We start from the raw sequence: 22332 nt of genomic DNA, 5'->3' as shown, positions 1-22332 counted from the left end.
ATCTTGGGTGAAATAGAATCTGAACGACTCCGAAAAAGATGGAAAAAGATGGTCCAGTCAATCAACTTTAGGTTTGTTTAACTTCAACTTTTTGTTTACTGGTACGCTTCAGTCAGGTCTGACAACTATGGACCAGAAGCAGGCTAGCTATCTGAGGCTACGTGCTAGGTTGCTAGGTAACAACAGTGGCGACATACGTGTACATTGAGCTACGGAGGGGGAGAAGGGCCATGTCTCTGCTGGTCCCCTCTAGCGCCCTCTAGCTTTAGCGGTGAACTTGATCCAGATCATTAGACTGTCTGTCTCTGAGGGGAAAGTAGATGTGTCCTCAGGTGGCCTAGTTTAGATCTGACAATGATTTAGTCATGGACTAGTCTACTTTAGACCTGAGAGAAAGTAGATCCCTCCACAGGTGTGGTAGGTAGTTCGTCTCTGTCAGTGATGTCGTCATGGACTACTTTAGACTGGCTGGAACGACAGTGGGCCTACATGTAACTAGCTGTTCTGTTCACTGTGAGACACTTAAGAAATGAATATGTATTGTGGGATATGTATTGTGGACTCGGCTGAAGAAGTGATACTTAGAAGACCAGTATGTGACACAGAGAGGTGCTTTCTGGGAGGGAAGGGGAGATGGAGGGGAGCTAGGTAAAGACATGTGGGAGGAGCTACAGGAGCTCAAGGAGAGGTGAGGGGGGGAGGAGGGGGGGATGGAGGGGGGCAGGAGGGGGGAGGGGGGGAGGGGGAGATGGAGGGGAGGGAGGTAAGCGTTATAAAAGGTCATTTGAGGTCAAATTTCTCTCCTTGTTCTTCATATTCTAATCAGAGTCTAACGGGAGTATTCCTTCTCTGTGTGTTTCAGCTTCGTCCGTGCCCTACCAGCCTCGCGTACTGTACCCCCAGTACTCCCCCCCTGACGCCCCCCCCGACCTGTCCGTCCTCCCCTACGTCCCCAACACACACCTCCTCTACCCCTACCCTCCCCCCCAAGGAGGCTCTCCCCAGGTCTCCCCCCAGGTCTCCCCTCAGGGCTCCCCGCAGACCCTCCCCCGCCACCTCAGCCACCCCACCCTCTCCTCCCCCACCCCCTCCCTCGCCACCCAGCCCACCCCCCCAGGGCAGCAGCAGCAGCAGGGGAAAGAGGGGGTGGGTGTCGGGGGGGTTGAGGTGGTGTCCCCGCCCCCCCCGGCCCCCCCAGCCCCGGCCATGTGGTCCCACCACACCCAGCCCCTCTTCTCCCTGGCCAACGTCCTGTCCCTGGCCATGAGCGTGGCCCACTCCTTCATGCCCCCCCCCGCCGGCTCCCAGACCAGCCCCCACACCCCCCCCAACCCCCAGGGCTACCATCCCTCCATGTTCTCCCCCCCCCACACGCCGCAGGCAGACGGGGGGGGGGCCTACCACCCCCACCACCTCCAGGCGGCAGGGCAGATGCCCCCAGCTCCGTACCTGGACCTGTACCAGCGCTATGCCGAGGCGCAGGCCCGGGCCCAGGCCCACAACCAGGGGCTGCTGGCCCTCGAGGCCCCCGGGATGAGCCTCCACCCTGGGGGAGTACTGCAGGACGGGGCAGGGTCCGGGGCCCTGGGTCTCAGACCGGCGACGTTGTCCAGCAGCTCCAGCCTCTCACCTCCAGGCAGAGGAGGGCCTCAGGAGCGGGCAGACAGCTCTCTGTCCTCAGCCTCCTCCTCCACCTCCTCCACTTCCTCCACCTCCTCCACGTCCAACACCCCCAACACCTCCAACACCTCCACTAGCTCCCCCAGCTCTCCCAGCTCCTCCGCCCCAGCTAGTCCACAGAGCACGGTGAGACACACACACATACGCACGCACACACACCCACACACACACGCACGCAGGCACACACACACACGCACACACATACGCACGCACGCAGGCACACACGCACACACACACACACACACACACACACACACGCACACACACACTCACGCACACACATACGCACGCATGCACACACACACACACACACACACACACACACATCTCTTCATCCTCTCTACCCCCTGTACAGTTTCTCTACTGTAAATAAATGTCAAATATATATATAGATATAATTCTTCCTTCTTCTAGCAGCAGGACTGCCATCGGCCCCTGGCCCGAGCATAGATGACTTGTTCCTCCTATGAATGAATGAATGAATGAATGAATGGTCTTTATTGTCATTGCTATAGTACAGGTACCAAACAACAACATTTGGGAGGGGTGGCTCCCCTGGTGCTAGGAAAGAAAAAAAAAGAAAAAAAAACAAGAAGGGAAAGGAGCTGGTTTACATAAATAAAGGCTATGTACACTATCCATTATACTATACTGTACAGATAAGACGACTAGGGTATGCTATGACTGATGCTATGACTGATGGATAGATGATTCACTTAAATATAAAGGCAGCTGCCATAAAGGCCATCTGCTAAATGCCAGAAACGGACAGAGACACACACACACACACACACACACACACACTTTTACACGCACGCAACCTTTTCTGTTACGTAATAATGGGCCCCTGCGGTTTCCCGTCGCGTGTAATGTCACACCTGTTCTCCAGCAGCATTGTGTGTGTAGAGCTGTATGGTGCGTGTAGAGCTGTATGGTGGTGTTGCAGAGAATGTTGCCAGTAATGACAGGGTGTCATTTTGTTATTACTGTCCCCTGAAGGTGGCCTCCCCCAGCCCCGGGACCTCCTCTCCTCTGAGCCTGGCCTCCCCCAGCCCTGGGACCTCCTCCCCCAGCCCCAGGATCTCCTCCCCCCTGACCCTGGCCTCCTCCCCCCTGACCCTGGCCTCTCCCTCCTCTCCCCTGACCGTGCCTGACGCCTCCACAACCAGACTGGCTCCTATATCTGAGGGTACGTCTGTCTGTCTGTCTGCCTGCCTGCCTGTCTGTATGTCTGTCTGTCTGCTGTCTGTCTGTCTGTCTGCCTGTCTCTCTGTCTGTCTGTCTGCCTGTGTGCCTGTCTCTCTGTCTGTCTGTCTGTCTGTCTGCCTGTCTCTCTGTCTGTCTGTCTGCCTGTGTGCCTGTGTCTCTGTCTGTCTGTCTCTCTGTCTGTCTTTCTGTCTGTCTGTCGGTCGGTCGATGGTCAGACAGTAAGAGTCTTATCTGCCAGCTGTATCTCTATTGGTTCAAACAGAAGAATACGCTTTCAAACACCTGAGTCATATGAATATTCATAACGACCTTTACTGTTTTTCCGGCCCACCGTTTCCCTGGCAACAGATTTGAATTTTTAGAATCTCTTTATTAATTCTAGAGAAAGGCTTTTAGCTGTCTGGCATGTCTTTGACTGTGTGCACTTTGTAGTAGCTCCTGTCCTCCAAAGTGAAGCACTTTGGAGGACAAAGCTTCCTTTGGAGCAAGTGTTATGGATTGATGGGTTTAATCATGTGACAAAACCCTCTCTCTTCCTCTCTCTCTCTCTCTCTCTCTCTCTCTCTCTCTCTCTCCCTCCCTCTTTCTCTCCTCTATCCCCCACTCTCCTAATGCTCACTCTACTGCTCTCCCTTTACCTCCCTCCCCTCCATCTCCCCCTCCCCTCCACCCCCATCCTCACTTCTATCCTCCCCTCCCCTCCACCCTCCTCTCCACTACATCCTCCCTCCCCTCCACCCCTCCACCCCTCCCCCCTACAGAGAGGAAGCCGACAGTGACAGTGGGTCGTTTCCAGGTGACCCCCAGCAAGGACATCCCCGCCCCCTCCAACCCTAGCCCCGCCCACCCGCGACCGGAGCCTCGCCCGCAACCTCGAACCCCTCCCACCCCTACCACCCCCCCCAGCATCCCTCCCTCCCGGGACAGCGCATCATCGGAGGACACCAGCACGGAGGAGGGGGAGGAGCCGGGCGCCGAATCGGAGACCAGCAGCCTCAGCACCTTGACGACCGTGTCCCCGCCTCACCGCCCTCCGGGAGGGGGGGGGGGGCCTCTGGGTAAACTTGACAACGGGGGGGGGGGAGAACGACGACGAAGAAGAAGAAGAAGACCCCCCTGAGCGGGAGCAGGAGGAGGAGAAAGAGGAGGTGGGGGAGGAGGAGGAGGGGGAGGCTGGGGGAGGGGGGAGGAGGCTGAGCCTCACCCTGTGGGAGGGCACGGCGGGGAGCCCCCAGTGCAGCGGCAGCAACCTCCACCAGCCCTGGATGAGCTACACCCGCAGCGCCTCCTACGTCAGCAGCGACGACACGGAGAGCGAGGACGAGGACATGTGGGAGGAGCTACAGGAGCTCAGGGAGAGGTGAGGGGGGGAGGGGGGGGAGGAAGGGAGTGATGGAGGGGGGGAGGAGGTGACAGGGGAGGGAGGGGGGGGAGGAGGGGGGCGGGAGGTAAAGACATGTGATAGGAGCTACAGATTGAATGGACTTTATTGTCATTGCTACAGTACAGGTACCAAACAACGAAATTTAGGAGGGGTGGCTCCCCTGGTGTTAGGAAAGGGAAGAAAAAAAAAACTTTTAGAAAAAGAATAAAATCACAAGAAGGTAAGGAGCTGGTTTACATAAATAAAGGCTATGTACACAATCCACTGTACTATACTGCACAGATAGTCAACTAGGGTTGTCATATTGCACAAAAGTATTTTTTCACGTTATTTAAAGTGTCACAGTTTGCAGGCTTGAAATGTACATGTTTGTGCCTCAGCACTAGCTGCCATACAATCCGTCCAGACTGTCCTGGGCCCAGAACTTAGGCCTTTGCTGTGTTCAGGGCCTTGACGGCCCTGTGGTAGAAGCAGTTCTTCAGTCTGTTTGTCTTAGCGGCCGGGGTCCTGTACCTCCTTTTCGAGGGCAGCCTGATAAAGTGTACGTGCCCAGGGTGGGTCGGGTCCCTGGAGATCTTGGAGGCCTTCCTGAGACAGCGTGTGTTGTACAGCTCTTCCAGAGAGTGTGCTGTTCTCACGACTCTCTGTAGCGCGTTTCTCTCCGCTGTTGTGCAGCTGTAGAACCAGTTGCAGATGCCGTAGGTGAGGATGCTCTCCACTGCGCCGCGGTAGAAGGCCACCAGTATCTCCTGCTTGTTATGTTCTTTCCTGAGGCATCTCAGGGTGTATAGCCGCTGTTGTGCCCTCTTGATGGTGCCTTTTGTGTTGTCCTTCCAGGCCAGGTCATCCCGCCAGGTCATCCCGCATACAGGAGCTCAGGGCGAGGTGAGGGGGGGAGGTGAGGGGGAGAGGGAGGGAGGGGAGGAGGGAGGAGGGGGAGGGAGGGGAGGGGGGGATGGAGGGGAGGGAGGTAAAGACATGTGGGAGGAGCTACAGGAGCTCAGGGAGAGGTGAGGGGGGAGGAGGGGGAGGGAGGGAGGGATGGAGGGGGGGAGGAGGGGGGAGGGACGGAGGGGAGGGGGGGAGATGGAGGGGAGGGAGGTAAAGACATGTGGGAGGAGCTCAGGGAGTGGTGAGGGGGGAGGAGAGGAGGGGGGGGGGAGTCTGCTGTTGTCTACTATGTTTCTACACAGCATGCCGACTATAGAGACATATACAGGTAAACACGATGACATTGACATCTCTCCCTATCCTCTCTCCCCCTCCCCCTCCCCCCCTCCCCCTCTCAGACACCTGTCGGAGGTGCAGACCCTCCAGGCCAATCAGAAGAGGGAGATCGAGGAGCTGTACGAGCGGATGGGGAAGGCCCCTCCCCCTGGCATCGTGGCGCCCGCCGCCATGCTCAACAACCGCCAGAGACGCCTGTCCAAGCCCAGCAACTACCCCTCCTCCCGCAGGAACAGCCTGCAGAGACTGGACATACTGCCCCCCGCAGGTAGACACCCCACACTGCACCCCGGGGACAGTGTGTTCTAGTCTTCTAGTGTTGTAGTGTAATGTAGTGTTCTATTGTTCTAGTGTTCTAGTGTTGTAGTGTTGTAGTGTTATGTAGTGTTCTAGTGTTATGTAGTGTTCTAGTGTAACCCTGTGCTGTGCTGTCTCTCCTCCAGGTATCATACGTAACAGCTCAGTGAGTGGCAGCAGCAGCGGCTCTCAGAAGGGCGTGACCTTCGCTCCAGATTACAGCCGGATGGTGAGTCAGTCTGACCTTCGACCCCCTGAGCCCTGACCCCTGACCCCTGCACCCTGCCTGCATGTCTGTCTGAACCCTAGTAGTAGCATAACGTTCACGAAAAATGTCATTCACCGCGGTAACTCTTCAAGGGTAGTTTACTAACGCGAGACGCTTGTGTGGAACTCTGACCGCTGTGTACAGATCATGTGTTGATGTCAATGAGCGATTTATTATTATTTTATTTTTTTCAACCCTGCCTAATCTCAAGTTAGACTTGTACCCTGACTAAGCAATGGTGTGTGGAGACAGGAGCTTAACAGTCATGATGAACTCTAAACAGCTCAAGTGTTCATGTGACCTGAACTGACCTCTGAACTCTCTCCGCTGTAGTGAGCTGGAGGACGGGGACACAGGAGAGGGCATCCTCTCTTTCCCCCTCTCCTTCCCCCTCTCGCCCTCCCCCACTCCCTCCCTCCCTCCTGACCTTGACCTTGGAGACAAGCTAGCTGATGAACTGAAGCTCCTGGGGCAACAACACCAGGGAGGAGAGGATGGAATGATGGATGGAGGGATGGATGGATCATCTCATCTCATCTTTGCACTTCTACCCTTCTACTGTCTTTCCTGAAACATAACAGTCAGTGTTCCTGAATCCAGACTATGCCATAGCTTTAGCCACTTAGACTTACACTCCTCCTGAAGAACACTGGCCTTTGCTTACAGGGGAAGGGTGGTGTATGAACAGGTATGACTGAACATAAACTGCTATGCTGTTATCCCTGATATGATTGGTCCCAGTGTCACCATACGTGAGTTTAGAACATTGCGTTGTGAAACGGCTGCTGGTTGGGCGTGGCTTAGTTACTGGTCACTTCAACAAATGTTATCATTTCAACTTGGCTTCACTAGTCCATGCTAAAGCTAAATCATAAAGATGTGTGTGTCTGTGTGTGTGTGTGTGTGTGTGTGCACGCCACGCACAGACATTCTCTAACAATTACTGAGTTGGAGAGATAATTGTAGCTGGTGGGAACTATCAGTTTCAACTCACTTGAAGAAACTGTTACTGACAGTTGGAATGTTTATGAAGACAGAAATAGCACAAATCACACAACATGGTACCAAAAAAGACACTTTATATCCTCCACACCAACTCTCATGGCCTTATGATGTCCACAGTCCTTCACCCGTCTCTCTCTAACACCCAGCTATGACTCATATCATATTTTTCTTCTTGTGTACGTTGAACGCTTCGTCTTTATATAAATATGTTTTTCCGTTCTTTAATATCTTAAATATGTGGATTGACACAATGCACTTTTCTGAGGGTTGGTTCGCGATTTAATGGTGAACGATATTGTCCTTCTATATGCAGGAGGGCGGGGTAGTGATATGTACAGTATATAACTCTAAGATATGTTATGGATCAGTATGTCTGCCTAATGCCTATGCATTTATCAAATAAACACGTTGGTAAATAAATGATTTGTTACGATGACAAAGACGAAGCAAATTGTATTGAAGCTGTGAATTCTGAACGATTTTGCCTTAAAAGTACAGTGACCGCAGTAGAACATATAGAACTCAAGATTGTATTCTTCTAAGAAACCAACAGTAGATATACCGGTATATATATATTTAGATAGAGATGTTATCTAGCTCAACTTTGTTGTCAGTCGTGTTGCTAGGAGACAAATGCTGCCATGCAGACCCTGTGCCTTTAACCATATTGTTGTTGTTTTTTACCTCCAAAGCTTGATTGTTTCTTAAGTCCTTTTTTGTGTAAATATTGATAATAAATGACTATTCAATATCGTACAACATCTCTGTCTGTCTGTCTGTCTGTCTACTCTCTCCTTCATTCTCCACAAGTTGTTCAAAATACCAATGACTCTGAAAACTCAACACCCACACACTGTGTTGTGAAATAAACAATAATTTAATATCCATCAATCATCATATTGCTGCCACAAGCTCCACAGGGAGCCAAGAGGATTAGTCACATTCTGCCCCCCCCCACAACCACAAGCTAAATGAAACATTATATTACACAATAACTCCCTGTTGCATGGCACACATGAAATGGAACGTCTTTAATATAACGTCGACAGCACAGTAAACCACATTGCTCAACTATTTGAAAGGAGAGTATAGCCCCTGGTTGCATGGTAACAACCCTAACCACAACACTACAGAATCAGAGATCATCCTGTAATATGTGATAGAATCTTGCCATAATAACAAGGCCGGGTATTTAAAAACTTTAAATCTACATCAGAAAGATCCGGATTCTTATTTGCCATCCAGTAGGATGATTTGACATTCAAAACATAACCATTAAGTAGTAAGCTGGCGCCATCTGCTGGCCATAGTTGGGTATGACAGCCTGACGGTAGCGGTGCCTCCAGTACCTCCAGCCGGCGGCAGGGCAGGACAGGTGAGCCGAGGGGGGCAGGGCAGGGCAGGGCAGGTGAGCCGAGGGGGGCAGGGCAGGGCAGGGCAGGTGAGTCGAGGGGGGCAGGGCAGGGCAGGGCAGGTGAGCCGAGGGGGGCAGGGCAGGGCAGGGCAGGTGAGCCGAGGGGGGCAGGGCAGGGCAGGGCAGGTGAGCCGAGGGGGGCAGGGCAGGTGAGCCGAGGGGGGCAGGGCAGGGCAGGGCAGGTGAGCCGAGGGGGGCAGGGCAGGGCAGGGCAGGTGAGCCGAGGGGGGCAGGGCAGGGCAGGGCAGGTGAGCCGAGGGGGGCAGGGCAGGGCAGGGCAGGTGAGCCGAGGGGGGCAGGGCAGGGCAGGGCAGGTGAGTCGAGGGGGGCAGGGCAGGGCAGGGCAGGTGAGCCGAGGGGGGCAGGGCAGGGCAGGGCAGGTGAGCCGAGGGGGGCAGGGCAGGGCAGGGCAGGTGAGCCGAGGGGGGCAGGGCAGGTGAGCCGAGGGGGGCAGGGCAGGGCAGGGCAGGTGAGCCGAGGGGGGCAGGGCAGGGCAGGGCAGGTGAGCCGAGGGGGGCAGGGCAGGGCAGGGCAGGTGAGCCGAGGGGGGCAGGGCAGGGCAGGGCAGGTGAGCCGAGGGGGGCACTGGCAGCGCCCCTAGGAGTTGGCCCCGGTCCGGGGACCGCGGATCCGAGCCTGGTCATCGATATCCTCCATGATCCTCTCCTGCTTGACTGAGAGGATGGTGTAGGTGACTGGGGGAGAGAGGGTGGTTAAGGACACTACATAAGCCGGAGGGGGCTCAAGAAAACCCTGCACTCACTTCTGGAACTTATTATGAATATGACAGCAGCTCTCACAACTGACCACTCTACTACTTGTCTGAGTGTCTGACGGTAATATCTGACTTCACCACAAAGAAAGTGGCTGGGCTGGCGCATCCTTAATACAGTAGGAAAGTGTCATGTCTATGATTGCCACGCCCCTCAGGCCAGTTCATTCTGTAATAAAGCGTGCTCGAGTGAAGACCTGAAGTTCGACGTGTCGTCCCCAGTTATTAACTATTGATTAGATTCTGCAAAGGTCTAGTAGAGATTCAACATTGGCGACGAGGAGAAACATGCATTTGTAATTACAAGAATCAAGTTTAGCTACTTAGTATGGAGAAAACCGGGATTCAACATTTCGCATGCTACACAGAGCCAGCCACGCTAGGTCCAAGATGGAAGCATTGGCTAACATCGTTCGAGCTATATGCGGACGGAAAAGGGCTCATCTTGGATGACGATTCACCTAATACTACAAAGCAAAGGAGACGTGCACTATTACTACATCTAGCTGGACCAGACGTTCAGGATGTTTTTTCAACTTTACCGGACAACGGTGATGCAACGGACTACATGAAGACGGTCGAGGCTTTGAACGTCTACTTCGTGCCCCAAGTCAACACAGCGCTAGCAAGGTACGCGTTTCAAAAGATGCACCAGAAACCAGGTGAGACAGTGCAGCAATTTGCTACACGCCTGAGACAAGTTGTGAGAGACTGTGGATATGGGGGAGATTCTGATAACCAGATACGGGATGCAATTCTAAGCAAAGGAACATCAGAGTATCTGCGTAGGAAGCTTTTGGAAGAGGGTCGTGGATTGACATTAGCAGTTACTATGGAAATAGCTGCTCGTTGTGAGAGCATCGAGGAGCAAATGGCGGACATGTCATGCACAACGACCGGAGCTACATTGGAGACTGTTAACCGAGTTGATCACAATGAAAAAAAGGGATGGCAAAACTGGAACGAGAAAGGTAAACCGAACGAGACAATAGAAGTGATGGAAAGTGTTACAGATGTGGAAATTCTGATCCCATTGGCCGAGATCCAAAATGCCCCGCACGCGGCGTGACATGCCACAAGTGTCAGGGTAAAGATTTTGCAAAGGTGTGCCGCACTAAAGGCGAGAAAGTGAAACAGAAAGTTAACAATGTAGAAGAAGAGGAATACTTTGCATTTGCCATTAATGACAATCACATGTCAGAGAGACTAGATTTCTGTGTGGGGGGAGTGAATATGAAAATGCTCATTGACTCTGGCGCAACAATCAATGTGATGGGAGAAAATGTGTGGGAAAATGTGAAAGCAGAACACATTAAGTGTCATTCCTATGTCCCTAAGACAGAGAGGAAATTGTACTCATATTGTTCCAGTGAACCATTAACTGTCAAGGGTGCATTTACATGTAATGTGTCAATAGGAAACAAAACTGAACATGCAGAATTCATTGTAATCAGGGGGAAAGGTGAACCACTGCTGGGAAAAGACACAGCGATGAGACTGGGCGTCCTGAGAATAGGTGCCGAGTCTGCCGACATTGCTGCTGTCACAGAGACAAAGCAAACACTCCAACAACAATACCCTGAAGTGTTCAGTGGAGTCGGGAAACTAAAAACAAGACAAGTTAGTCTACACATTAACCCAGAGGTTAAACCAGTAGCCCAGCCACTCAGGCGAATTCCATTTCACCTCCGGGGGGCAGTAGAGTCCAGAATAAAAGAATTGGAGAATTTAGACATTATTGAACCAGTGAATGGGCCCACCCCGTGGGTGAATCCGGTCGTAATTGTCCCAAAACCTGGAAACGATGTCCGACTCTGCCTGGATATGAGACGGGCCAACGAAGCCATAGTGAGGGAACGCTTCCCAATCCCCACTGTGGATGAGCTACTCCAAGGGATGAATGGCTCGACCATATTCAGCAAGTTAGACTTGAAGTGGGGCTACCACCAACTCGAACTGACTCCTGAATCGCGTGAGATCACCACGTTCGCTGTGCACAACGGCGTGTACAGGTACAAAAGACTGTTGTTCGGTGTATCATCTGCTAGCGAGCAATACCAGCACGAGATAGCCAATACCTTGGCTGGAATTGAAGGGGTTGAAAACATATCCGATGACGTGATCATACATGCACGTGACCAAGCCATGCACGACAAACGACTGCACGCCGTTATGGCGAGACTCAGAGAAGCAGGATTGACACTAAATCCAGAGAAGTGTCAGTTCAACATGGACAGACTAATTTTCATGGGAATTATGTTGTCAGAGAAGGGCATTGGTCCAACAGAAGAGAGGGTGCGAGCTGCATGTGACAGAAGCACGGGAGCCAGAGAGCGACACGGAGGTGCGTAGTTTCCTGGGGCTGGTCGGATACAGCAGCAGATTTATCCCTCAGTTTGCTACAATGTCAGAGCCACTGAGACGCCTGACAAGGAAGGACACGCCATTCATATTCGGGCCAGACCAGAAGCAAGCATTCAGTGCTCTTAAAGCAGCGCTCGCCAGAGCGACCACCCTTGCTTATTTCGACAAGGACGCGCCGACGCAGGTAATAGCTGATGATAGGGCAGCTGAGAGACACTGTAAAGCCTGCCACGGATGTCAGATAGTGGCTAGACCTGACCCACCTGAACCGCTGAGACCCACACCGCTACCTGATGGACCCTGGCGGGATGTCGCCATTGACCTACTGGGGCCTCTCCCGTCCAACCACTCCATTTTAGTGGTAGTAGACTATTTCAGCCGGTATTATGAATATGACGTCATGACCACAACCACATCAGAAAAGGTCATAGACAGTCTGGAGTCAATATTCAGTCGACATGGACTGCCAGTCACAATCAAGACTGACAATGGACCCCAGTTCAGATCTGAACAATTTAGACTGTACTGTGAGGAAAACGGCATCACACACATCAAAACCACACCGAAATACGCTCAGGCCAACAGAGAAATTGAGCGTCAGAACGCGTCACTGATGAAGAGGATTCGGATTGCTCAATCAGAGGGACTGGATTGGAAAAAGGAACTGAGAAAAAATGTGACAATCTACAGGAGCATCGTCCATCCATCCACAGGTAAAAGCCCTGCCGAACTGCTTTTCAACCGAGAGATGAGAGGAAAGCTACCGGAACTGATTGAAGTGAACACAGATCAGGAAGTGTGTGACCTTGACGCTGAGCAGAAGGCAAAGAGTAAGCTGTATGCTGATACACGCAGAGGAGCACAGCAGTCAGAGGTCAGTGTCGGTGACACTGTTCTCCTGAAACAGGACAAAACTGACAAGTTCTCTACCACATTCAACGCGACACCACACAAGATCATCAGTGGGGCCGGAAACAAAGTGGTAGTGGAATCGCCAACAGGAGCACGGTATTCGAGGAACACCACCTTTGTTAAAAGATACGAAGGAAAAGGACTGAAACAAGGGACATTCCAAGAAGAGGAGGACACACAGGAAACTGAGGACACAGAAATCAGAGAGGCAACAGAAGAACACACACACGCCACTGATACTCAGAGTCCACAAGCTGAACATAACTATGACACACAAATACAGACAGGCGTGCCAGACAGGCCGCAAAGGATCAAGCGAAACCCAGTAGACTGTATGACTATGTTTTGAAGTGAAGAGGATTCTCAATGTGTTAAAAAAAAAAAATGAGTTGTACAATGTAATGATACACTGATTTTGAATTTACAGGAAATAATTTGGAAGATACAGTGATTTATAATAATAAGAAAAAAATGTTACCTGATGTTATACCAGCTGACCATTAAGAAGTGTCAAAGGATATTTTTATAATTACTGAAATATGATTTAGTATGCAATTTAGCTACATTAAGGTTAGTATAATCATCAGCTGTGTTTGTTGGTTAGTAAGAGTTTAATGCCAAGAAAAAGGGGGATGTCATGTCTATGATTGCCACGCCCCTCAGGCCAGTTCATTCTGTAATAAAGCGTGCTCGAGTGAAGACCTGAAGTTCGACGTGTTGTCCCCAGTTATTAACTATTGATTAGATTCTGCAAAGGTCTAGTAGAGATTCAACAGAAAGGGATTGAAAATGTTATTACAATATGTAGTCTGAATAAAGGAGTCTGTAGTGACTACATTATGGGTTCATGTTCTCCTCTTACTGTTGGTTGTGTAGTGGGAGGGAACCAGTTCTGGCACTAGGGGCAGAGGGGAGGATTATTAACGTTGCACCTTCCTGTTTAGATACACGAGTTTTGGTAACCATTTTCTGGTCCTGTACTGAGAGTACAAGTTGTTGTTTTGATTAAACAGTTATCATTACGTTGCCTACGTCTTTCCTTTTTCCTCCGGCACTACACTGGTGACCCGACGTGGATTTTTGTTAACGTAATTGTGTACAAAAACCAGCGACGAACATTACAATCCTGCAAAATGTCCGGGCGAGGAAGACGTTCAAACCAGCGGCAGCCATCACCATCCCCTGTCAGGGTAACGCGTGGTGCGCACACTCCCACTCTCAAGCTACCAGAATTCTGGGACTCAACGCCTGCTGCATGGTTTGCTATTGTAGAGGCACATTTCAATAAAAGTGACATCGATGACGACGACGACCGGTACAACCATGCTGTGGCAATGTTGGGCAGCTCCACCGCAGCTCGAGTGGTAGGTTTTTTGTCTGCTCCCCCGACGACGAACAAATATGAGCGCCTCAAGGCCCTGCTTCTAGAGACATTTGAACTGTCCACTGCGGAGAGGGTGCGTCGCCTATTTGCCATGTCGGACTTGGGTGACGAGAGGCCTTCTGCGAGCATGGAGAGGATGCTAAACCTGCTCGGTACAGAAGACCCCATGATCCTCTTCACAGAGCTGTTCATGCGCACATTGCCAGCTCAAGTTAGGATGGCGCTGGCCAACACCGCCATCATGGAGCCCCGCGCCCTGGCCAGGGAGGCGGACCGGTTCGTCTTGGCCATGCCTCAACGGTCCCCCGACCTGCTCGCTCCCGCGGCCGCCCCGCCACCCGACCGTCGCAGGAGAGCGAAGGATGACGCCAGACCTTCTGGCCAGCAGGGTAACGCTGCGGGCCATTGTTTCTACCACGCCACTTTTGGCGCCAAGGCCAAACGGTGCCGCTCACCCTGCACCTTCGGACCGACGGGAAACGGCGGGGCCGGCGCTCAGTAGTGGCCCTGAGCGCTGGCGTCACCAACAGGCTGCTCTTCATACAAGACACCGCCTCTGGTCGCAGTTTCCTTTGTGACACAGGTGCCCAGTGGAGCATCATTCCGGCAGAGAGATCGGATATGGCGAAGGAGGAGCGTGGTCCGCAGTTGGCAGGCGCGGACGGCACACCTATCTGCTCTTACGGCACTAGGGCGGTGGACGTGTGCTTCGGAGGGCAATGTTTTTCGTGGGATTTTGTCATAGCGGCTGTCACATTTCCCCTCCTTGGTGCGGATTTTCTGTGCGCCCACAACCTGTTGGTGGACGTGGGGAACAGGCGCCTGGTCAACTCACAGACTTTCGCTTCATTCGCCTGTACGCAGGGGGAGGCGGTCTACAGCGGGTGGTCCAATACGCTCGCCGAAAGTGACCAGTACCTTCGGCTGCTCGCCGAATTCCCCGACCTTACCAAGCCCACCTTCTCCGCGCCCACGGTGAAACACGGAGTGGAGCACCACATCGAGACCGAGGGGCCTCCCCTCCACGCCAGGGCCAGGCGCCTCAACCCGGAGAAGCTGGCCATCGCCAGGGCGGAGTTTGCGCATATGGAGCAGGTGGGCATCGTTCGGCGCTCGAGCAGCCCCTGGGCGTCTCCCCTGCACATCGTCCCTAAGTCAGACGGCGGGTGGCGCCCATGTGGGGACTACCGCCGCCTCAACGACGCGTCCAAGCCTGACCGCTACCCGGTCCCACATGTCCAGGACTTTTCAGCGAACCTGGCAGGCAAACGCTTCTTCTCCAAAGTGGACCTGGTACGGGGGTACCATCAGGTGCCGGTGCACCCCGAGGACGTCCCTAAGACGGCCGTAATCACGCCATTTGGGCTCTTCGAGTTTCTGCGGATGCCGTTCGGCCTGAAGAACGCGGCGCAGACCTTCCAACGCCTCATGCACTCGGTGCTCCGGGACCTACCATTCCTCTTCGTCTACTTGGATGACATCCTCGTCGCAAGCACCACGGAGGAGGAGCACCTGTCCCACCTCCGGGCCCTTTTCACACGGCTCAGCCAACATGGGCTGATTGTCAATCCGGCGAAGTGTGAGTTCGGACGGAACGCCATCGACTTTCTCGGGCACCGGGTCTCCGCAGAGGGGGTGACCCCCCTCCCCTCGAAGGTAGAAGCTGTCGCTGCTTTCCCGCGCCCCAGCACAATCAGCGAGCTCAAGGGGTTCATCGGGATGGTAACCTTCTACTATCGCTTCCTCCACCACATCGCTCACATCCTGCGGCCTCTGTACGATGCCCAGAAGGGCAAGACTCTGAAGCAGCCGGTGGACTGGACGGCGGAGCGTGTCAAAGCCTTTCAGGACACCAAGGCGGCCCTGGCCCGCGCTGCCATGTTGGCCCACCCCTCGCCCTCGGCACCCACTGCTCTCACCACGGACGCCTCTGACTTTGCTGTGGGAGCGGTGTACGAACAGTGGGTTGGGGACGCCTGGCAGCCTCTTGCATTCTTCAGCCGCCAGCTGTCTCCCAGGGAGCAAAGGTACAGCACATTCGACAGGGAGCTCCTCGGGCTGTGGCTTGCTGTCAGACACTTCCGTTTTTTACTGGAGGGCCGCGAGTTTACGGCCTACGTGGACCACAAGCCACTCACGCACGCCATGTCCAAGGTGGCGGAGCCGTGGTCCGACCGCCAACAGCGCCAGCTCGCCTACATATCCGAGTTCACCACAGACATCCAGCACGTTGCTGGGAAGTCCAACCAGGTCGCGGATTGTCTCTCCAGGGCGGTGGTTGGTGCGGTCCAACTGGGTTTGGACTACGCGCGCATGGCTGCAGACCAGGCCGCCGACCCCGCCGTCCAGGCTCTCAAGTTGTCGGACACAGGACTGCGCCTAGAAGAGGTGGTTTTCGGTGACGCAGGGGCCACGCTCCTGTGCGACGTCTCCATGGGTCAGCCACGACCGGTGGTCCCCGCCAACTGGAGGCGCCCCGCCTTCGAGGCGATACACGGCTTGTCTCACCCTGGTAGGAAACCGTCCTCACGGCTGGTGTCAGAGAAATTCGTCTGGCATGGGCTCAAGAGGGATGTGAGGGCCTGGGTTGACACGTGCATCGCCTGCCAGCGCGCCAAGGTGCATCGACACGTCAAGGCCCCCCTGGAGCAGTTCTCTGTGCCTGAGCGGAGGTTCGATCATGTAAACGTGGACCTGGTAGGGCCGCTGCCCCCCTCGCACGGATACACCTATCTCTTTACCATGGTGGACAGGACGACTCGCTGGCCGGAGGCAGTTCCGCTCTCCTCAACGACAGCCCCCGACCTGGCCCGGGCGTTCATCGCGGTGTGGGTCTCCCGCTACGGCACCCCTGCTGATCTCTCCTCTGACCGTGGCTCACAGTTTACTTCAGAGCTGTGGGCAGCGGTGGCGGAGAATCTGGGGGTCAAGCTCCACCGCACAACCGCCTATCACCCGCAGGCGAACGGGCTCTGTGAGCGTTTCCATCGATCCATGAAGGCCGCCCTTCGAGCCAGCCTCACGGACAGCGACTGGCTTGACAAGCTGCCGTGGGTCATGCTGGGGCTCAGGACAGCGCCTAAGGAGGACCTCCAGTCGTCGTCCGCTGAGCTGGTGTTTGGACAGCCGCTGCGGGTCCCCGGTGACTTCATTCCCAAGTCAACGGAGCCCTGGTCCGCCGCCGCTCAGCGCGCCTCCCTGCTGGACAGCGCCAGGACCTTCGTCCCGGTCCCGACTACGCAGCATGGTGTCCCTACTTCGAGGGTGCCCCCGGAGCTGCACTCAGCGAGGTTCGTTTTCATTCGTCATGATGGCCACAGGACTCCACTACGTCCTCCTTATGACGGGCCTTTCCGTGTCATCGAGGCCGGAGCCAAGAACTTCATGGTTGACATGGGGGGTAGGCCTGAGTGTGTGTCCGTTGATCGCCTCAAACCGGCCCACTTGGACCTTGAACTGCCCCTGGACTTGGCCCTGCCACCGCGCAGAGGCCGGCCTCCAGTCCTACCTCCCCTGCCGCGCCCTGGCCATTCCCCCCTCCGACCCCGACAACCCCCCGCAGCTCGCGAGCCCCCGGTCGTCGCTGCCCCCCGTCCTTCCCTGCAGGAGGACGTGATGGGCGATGTCACACCTCCTCCCGCACCTCCTGACTTTACCTACGATCGTAGGGGCCGGGCCATACGCCCTCCTCGCCGTGAGGATTTCCAATATTGAGGTGAACACTGGGGGGGCTGGTGTAGTGACTACATTATGGGTTCATGTTCTCCTCTTACTGTTGGTTGTGTAGTGGGAGGGAACCAGTTCTGGCACTAGGGGCAGAGGGGAGGATTATTAACGTTGCACCTTCCTGTTTAGATACACGAGTTTTGGTAACCATTTTCTGGTCCTGTACTGAGAGTACAAGTTGTTGTTTTGATTAAACAGTTATCATTACGTTGCCTACGTCTTTCCTTTTTCCTCCGGCACTACAAGTCCACGTTTGTTCCTTCAAATCTACCCAGTCCATAACATACACGTTTCTTTTTATTTTAGCCTACTTCTCGATCTTTTCAGTTTGTAAAGCGTCTTTGAGTGTCTAGAAAAGCGCAATATAGCTAAGTCTAATGTATTATTATTATTATTATCATTATTATTATTATCATTATTATTATTATTATCATTATCATTATTATTATTATCATTATCATTATTATTATTATCATTATCATTATTATTATTATCATTATTATTATGTTCCAAATTGTTCATACTGCAGCTGGATATACTTGAGACGATGGCTATGTTATGAAACACACACTGCTGAAAGGATACACATGCCAACCACAAACGCCCCGATAGCCAGTCCCGTTAAACGGTTGCGACCGCGTATTCTCTCCGCGTTCTTCTTCCAGTAGTCCAGCTCCTGTCTCCGGTAGTGGAGGTGTCGCTGCGCCTCTGTAGAAGCGGCATCTCCGACTCCTTCAGCACCTTGCTTCTCGGCCATGTCTGCGCTGCTGTTGTGTTCTTCCGTGACAGACAGACAGACAGCAGCAGGTGACATAACTGTGTTCGTACATTGCAAATGCATTAGCGCCATCTACTAGCATGGAGTGTTACTGCTTGCTGCAAAAATAGGGATAGGCTATGGCCCAAATGCACAAAGTTTAGTTTTTCCCCCATCCATCCATCCATCCCTTCATCCATCCATCCATCCATCCATCCACCCATCCATCCATCCATCCATCCATCTATCCATCCATCCATCCATCCATCCATCCATCCATCCATCCGTCTATCCATCCATCCATCCATCCATCCACCCATCCATCCATCCATCCATCCATCCATCCATCCATCCATCCACCCATCCATCCATCCATCCGTCTATCCATCCATCCATCCATCCATCCACCCATCCATCCATCCATCCATCCATCCATCCATCCCTTCATCCATCCATCCATCCATCCATCCATCCATCCATCCATCCATCCATCCATCCATCCATCCATCCATCCATCCATCCATCCAACTGGCATATATGACGGCAGCTGGTGAAAGGGGGAACAAGTCGTCAACCAATCCAAACGTTGAGACTTTTATTCTGAAAATGTAAATAAATCAAGCCAAAATATTGCAATGCAACACATAATTCATAATAAAAGTCTGAACATTTGGTCGGTTACCTTTCACCAGTTTCCGTCACATATGCAGTACAGTAGTGTACTTTATTAATGCTGGTCCCATCAGCTACAGCAGCCAACCAACTGAGCAGTCATGGCCGCCATCTTAGAGAGGTCAGAGTTAATCACACAGCACGACAGAGCCGCCATCTTGGAGAGGTCAGAGTTAATCACACAGCCCGACAGAGCCGCCATCTTGGAGATGTCAGAGCTAATCATGTCCATCAGTTCTCCAACTGTCAGTTCATGGTGTGACAATTCTGTGTCAACTCAATTAGTGTACATAGCTCAATCTAGGACCCAGACACATGCATGCCACACACACGCGTGCAAACACACACACACACACACACACTCAGGGATGAGGTAGAGCAACTGAGCAAGCTGTGCAAGGTTAACAACCTGCTGCTGAACAAGTCAAAGACCCAGGAAATCATCGTAGACTTCAGGAGGAAAAAGTCCGAGATCCAGCCCCTGCTCATCGACGGAGAGAGCGTGGAGAGAGTCTCAACCCTCCGATTCCTGGGGGTGCACATGCAGGATGACCTGTCCTGGAAGGACAACACAAAAGCCACCATCAAGAAGGCACAACAGCGGCTATACATCCTGAGAGTCCTCAGGAAGGAACACAGCAAGCAGGAGATACTGGTGACCTTCTACCGCGGCGCAGTGGAGAGCATCCTCACCTACGGCATCTGCAACTGGTTCTCCAGCTGCACAACCGCGGAGAGAAATGCGCTACAGAGAGTCGTGAGAACAGCCCAGAAGATCACCGGCGCCCCCCTCCCCTCTCTGGAAGAGCTGTACAACACACGCTGTCTCAGGAAGGCCTCCAAGATCTCCAGGGACCCAATCCACCCTGGGTACGAACACTTTACCCGGCTGCCCTCGAAAAGGCGGTTCAGGACCATGGCCGCAAGGACAAACAGACTGAAGAACAGCTTCTACCCCAGGGCCGTCCAGGCCCTGAACACAGCAAAGACCTAGGTTCTGGGCCCTGGACAGTCTGGACGGATTGATGGCAGCTGCTGGCCTGAAAAAATCAGGTGTAGTGCTGAGGCACAAACATGTACATTTCAAGCCTGCAAACTGTGACACTTTAAACAAATGTGAAATAATACTATTGTGCAATATGACAACCCTAGTCGTCTATCTGTACAGTATAGTACAGTGGATAGTGTACATAGCCTTTATTTATGTAAACCAGCTCCTTCCCTTCTTGTGATTTTTTAAAAGTTTTTTTTTTTCTCCCCTTTCCTAACACCAGGGGAGCCACCCCTCCTAAATGTCGTTGTTTGGTACCTGTGACGATTGGATACTCCTACCACTAGGTGTCAGTAGAGGTCCTTGTTATAGGACAGGACCGGAGATGACGTGGTGGTAGTGACAGGACAGGAACTAATAGGTACTAGGTAGATGGAGTTGATGTAACCAGAGCACGTGAATAAAAGTTATAAAAAGATTCTCATTGAACTGTTTCTCATTGAACGACACGAACAACACATGGTACCAGGAGTAAAACAGTGCAAGATACAACTGTGAAATGCGACATGGATTCAGTGAAGCCACCGACGAGTCTGCAACTGACGGGGAATGTCGACAGCAATTGGCGCACTTTTAAACAACAGTTTCTACTCTACATTACAGCGTTGGGATTGGAAACGAAGCCGGACACCAGGAAAGTAGCACTCTTACTAACAATAGCAGGCCCACAAGCCATAGAAGTGTATAACACGTTCGTGTTTGAGGAAGAAGATGATAACGAGAAGCTGGATAAAGTGCTCGGGAAATTTGATGCCCATTGCTCTCCCAAAAAGAACGAGACGTACGAGAGATATGTGTTCCGTTCTAGAATCCAGCAGCAGGGCGAGCCTTTCGATAGTTTTCTGACTGACCTAAAGCTAAAAGCACGGTCATGTAACTTTGCTACACTAAAGGACTCCATGATCAGGGACCAGATCGTAGTTGGTGTGGAGGATAAAAAGGTCAGGGAAAGGCTGCTGAGGGAAGCTGAGTTGACATTAGAGGGGGCAATCAAGATCTGTCATGCGAGTGAGCTGTCCCGGATTCACGCGAGGACGTTCGGCGAGATGGCAGCGGGCTCCATGAAAGTGAGTGATGATGTGACAGTTGCCGCGGTCTTCTACAAAGGAAAACAACGCGCACAAACGCAACGGACAGACGGTGAGACGTTCAACTGCAAACGCTGTGGCTCGCAGCACAAGCCAAGGGAGTGTCCAGCTTTTGGTAAGCAATGCTCTCATTGTAAAGGAAATAACCACTTTGCCAAACAGTGCTTCTCTAAAGGGAAAGAGAAAAGGATGGGAAAACCTGTAAATATAGTGGGGGAAGACACTGAAACTGACAGTGACAGTGACCCATATGTTGTTGGCATGGTGGGCTGTGAAGTAGAGCCACAGAAGCAGATAAATGCTGTCAAGCAAGATAAATGGATAGTACCACTGCAAATAAATGGGACTATAGTCACTCTGAAACTAGACACTGGTGCAAAAGCAAATCTAATCAGCATGTCTGACATCAAAGCAATGAAAGAAAAGCCAAAAATTCAAAGAAGAATGCTTGAGCTTAAGGACTATAATGGACAGAGAATTGACTGTTTAGGCACATGCAAGCTGAAAGTAACAGTGAAAAGGAAAGTGCACCACTTACTCTTCTCTGTGGTAGCTGAAGGACTAGACTCACTGATAGGTGATAAAGCATGCGAAGATTTAGAGCTGGTGAAAAGAGTGTACTGCATCAACACAACTGTGAGCACATCTAGTGACTCTGTTGAATCCATAGTGCAGAGCTATTCAGATGTGTTCAAGGGCTTTGGTGAACTGCCATTCACCTATAAAATCCAGCTCAAAGAAAATGCACAGCCAGTTGTGCATGCTGCACGAAGGGTCCCAGCACCATTGAGAGACCGTCTAAAGGAGGAACTAAACAGGATGACAACACTGGGTGTAATAAGGAAGATTGAAGAACCAACAGACTGGGTCAATTCAATGGTGTGTGTAAAAAAGAAAAACGGTGACCTAAGAATATGCATGGACCCAAAAGATCTAAACGAGAACATCAGGCGTGAACACTACCAGATACCCAAGCGTGAGGAAATCACCTGTGAAATGGCGGGTGCAAGATACTTCACAAAGCTTGATGCATCACAAGGGTTCTGGCAACTCAAATTAGAAGAGAGCAGCACCAAATATTGCACCTTCAACACTCCTTTTGGTCGATACCGCTTCCTCAGA

At 52.5% G+C, this 22332-nt stretch overlaps 2 protein-coding genes across 2 annotated transcripts in view; one reads left to right on the top strand and one right to left on the bottom strand.

Moving 5' to 3' along the window:
- Positions 1–6481, top strand: part of wnk4b (WNK lysine deficient protein kinase 4b) — a gene marked incomplete at its 5' end in the record, with an annotated part of 75342 nt that extends 68861 nt beyond the window's left edge. Inside the window, 7 exon segments of the mRNA XM_080523529.1 lie at positions 863–1806; positions 2680–2869; positions 3651–3957; positions 3959–4249; positions 5563–5768; positions 5944–6026; positions 6399–6481. Of these exon segments, the coding sequence (XP_080379655.1) occupies positions 863–1806; positions 2680–2869; positions 3651–3957; positions 3959–4249; positions 5563–5768; positions 5944–6026; positions 6399–6401 (2024 nt within the window). The 3' untranslated portion in view covers positions 6402–6481.
- Positions 6482–8915: 2434 nt separating this feature from the next.
- Positions 8916–18399, bottom strand: coa3b (cytochrome C oxidase assembly factor 3b; the record flags this gene model as incomplete). The annotated part of the gene is made up of 2 exons (XM_080550634.1): positions 8916–9179; positions 18228–18399. 2 exons carry the CDS (start codon positions 18397–18399, stop codon positions 9082–9084), a joined length of 270 nt encoding a protein of 89 aa, XP_080406760.1. The 3' UTR covers positions 8916–9081.
- Positions 18400–22332: the final 3933 nt, after the last annotated feature.

This window comes from Nansenia antarctica (assembly GCF_963989245.1).
Source record: "Nansenia antarctica genome assembly, chromosome: 2".
Lineage (NCBI taxonomy): Eukaryota > Metazoa > Chordata > Actinopteri > Argentiniformes > Microstomatidae > Nansenia > Nansenia antarctica.
The sequence above is the reverse complement of the archived record's forward strand: the minus strand, read 5'-3'. Positions and strand labels throughout refer to the sequence as shown.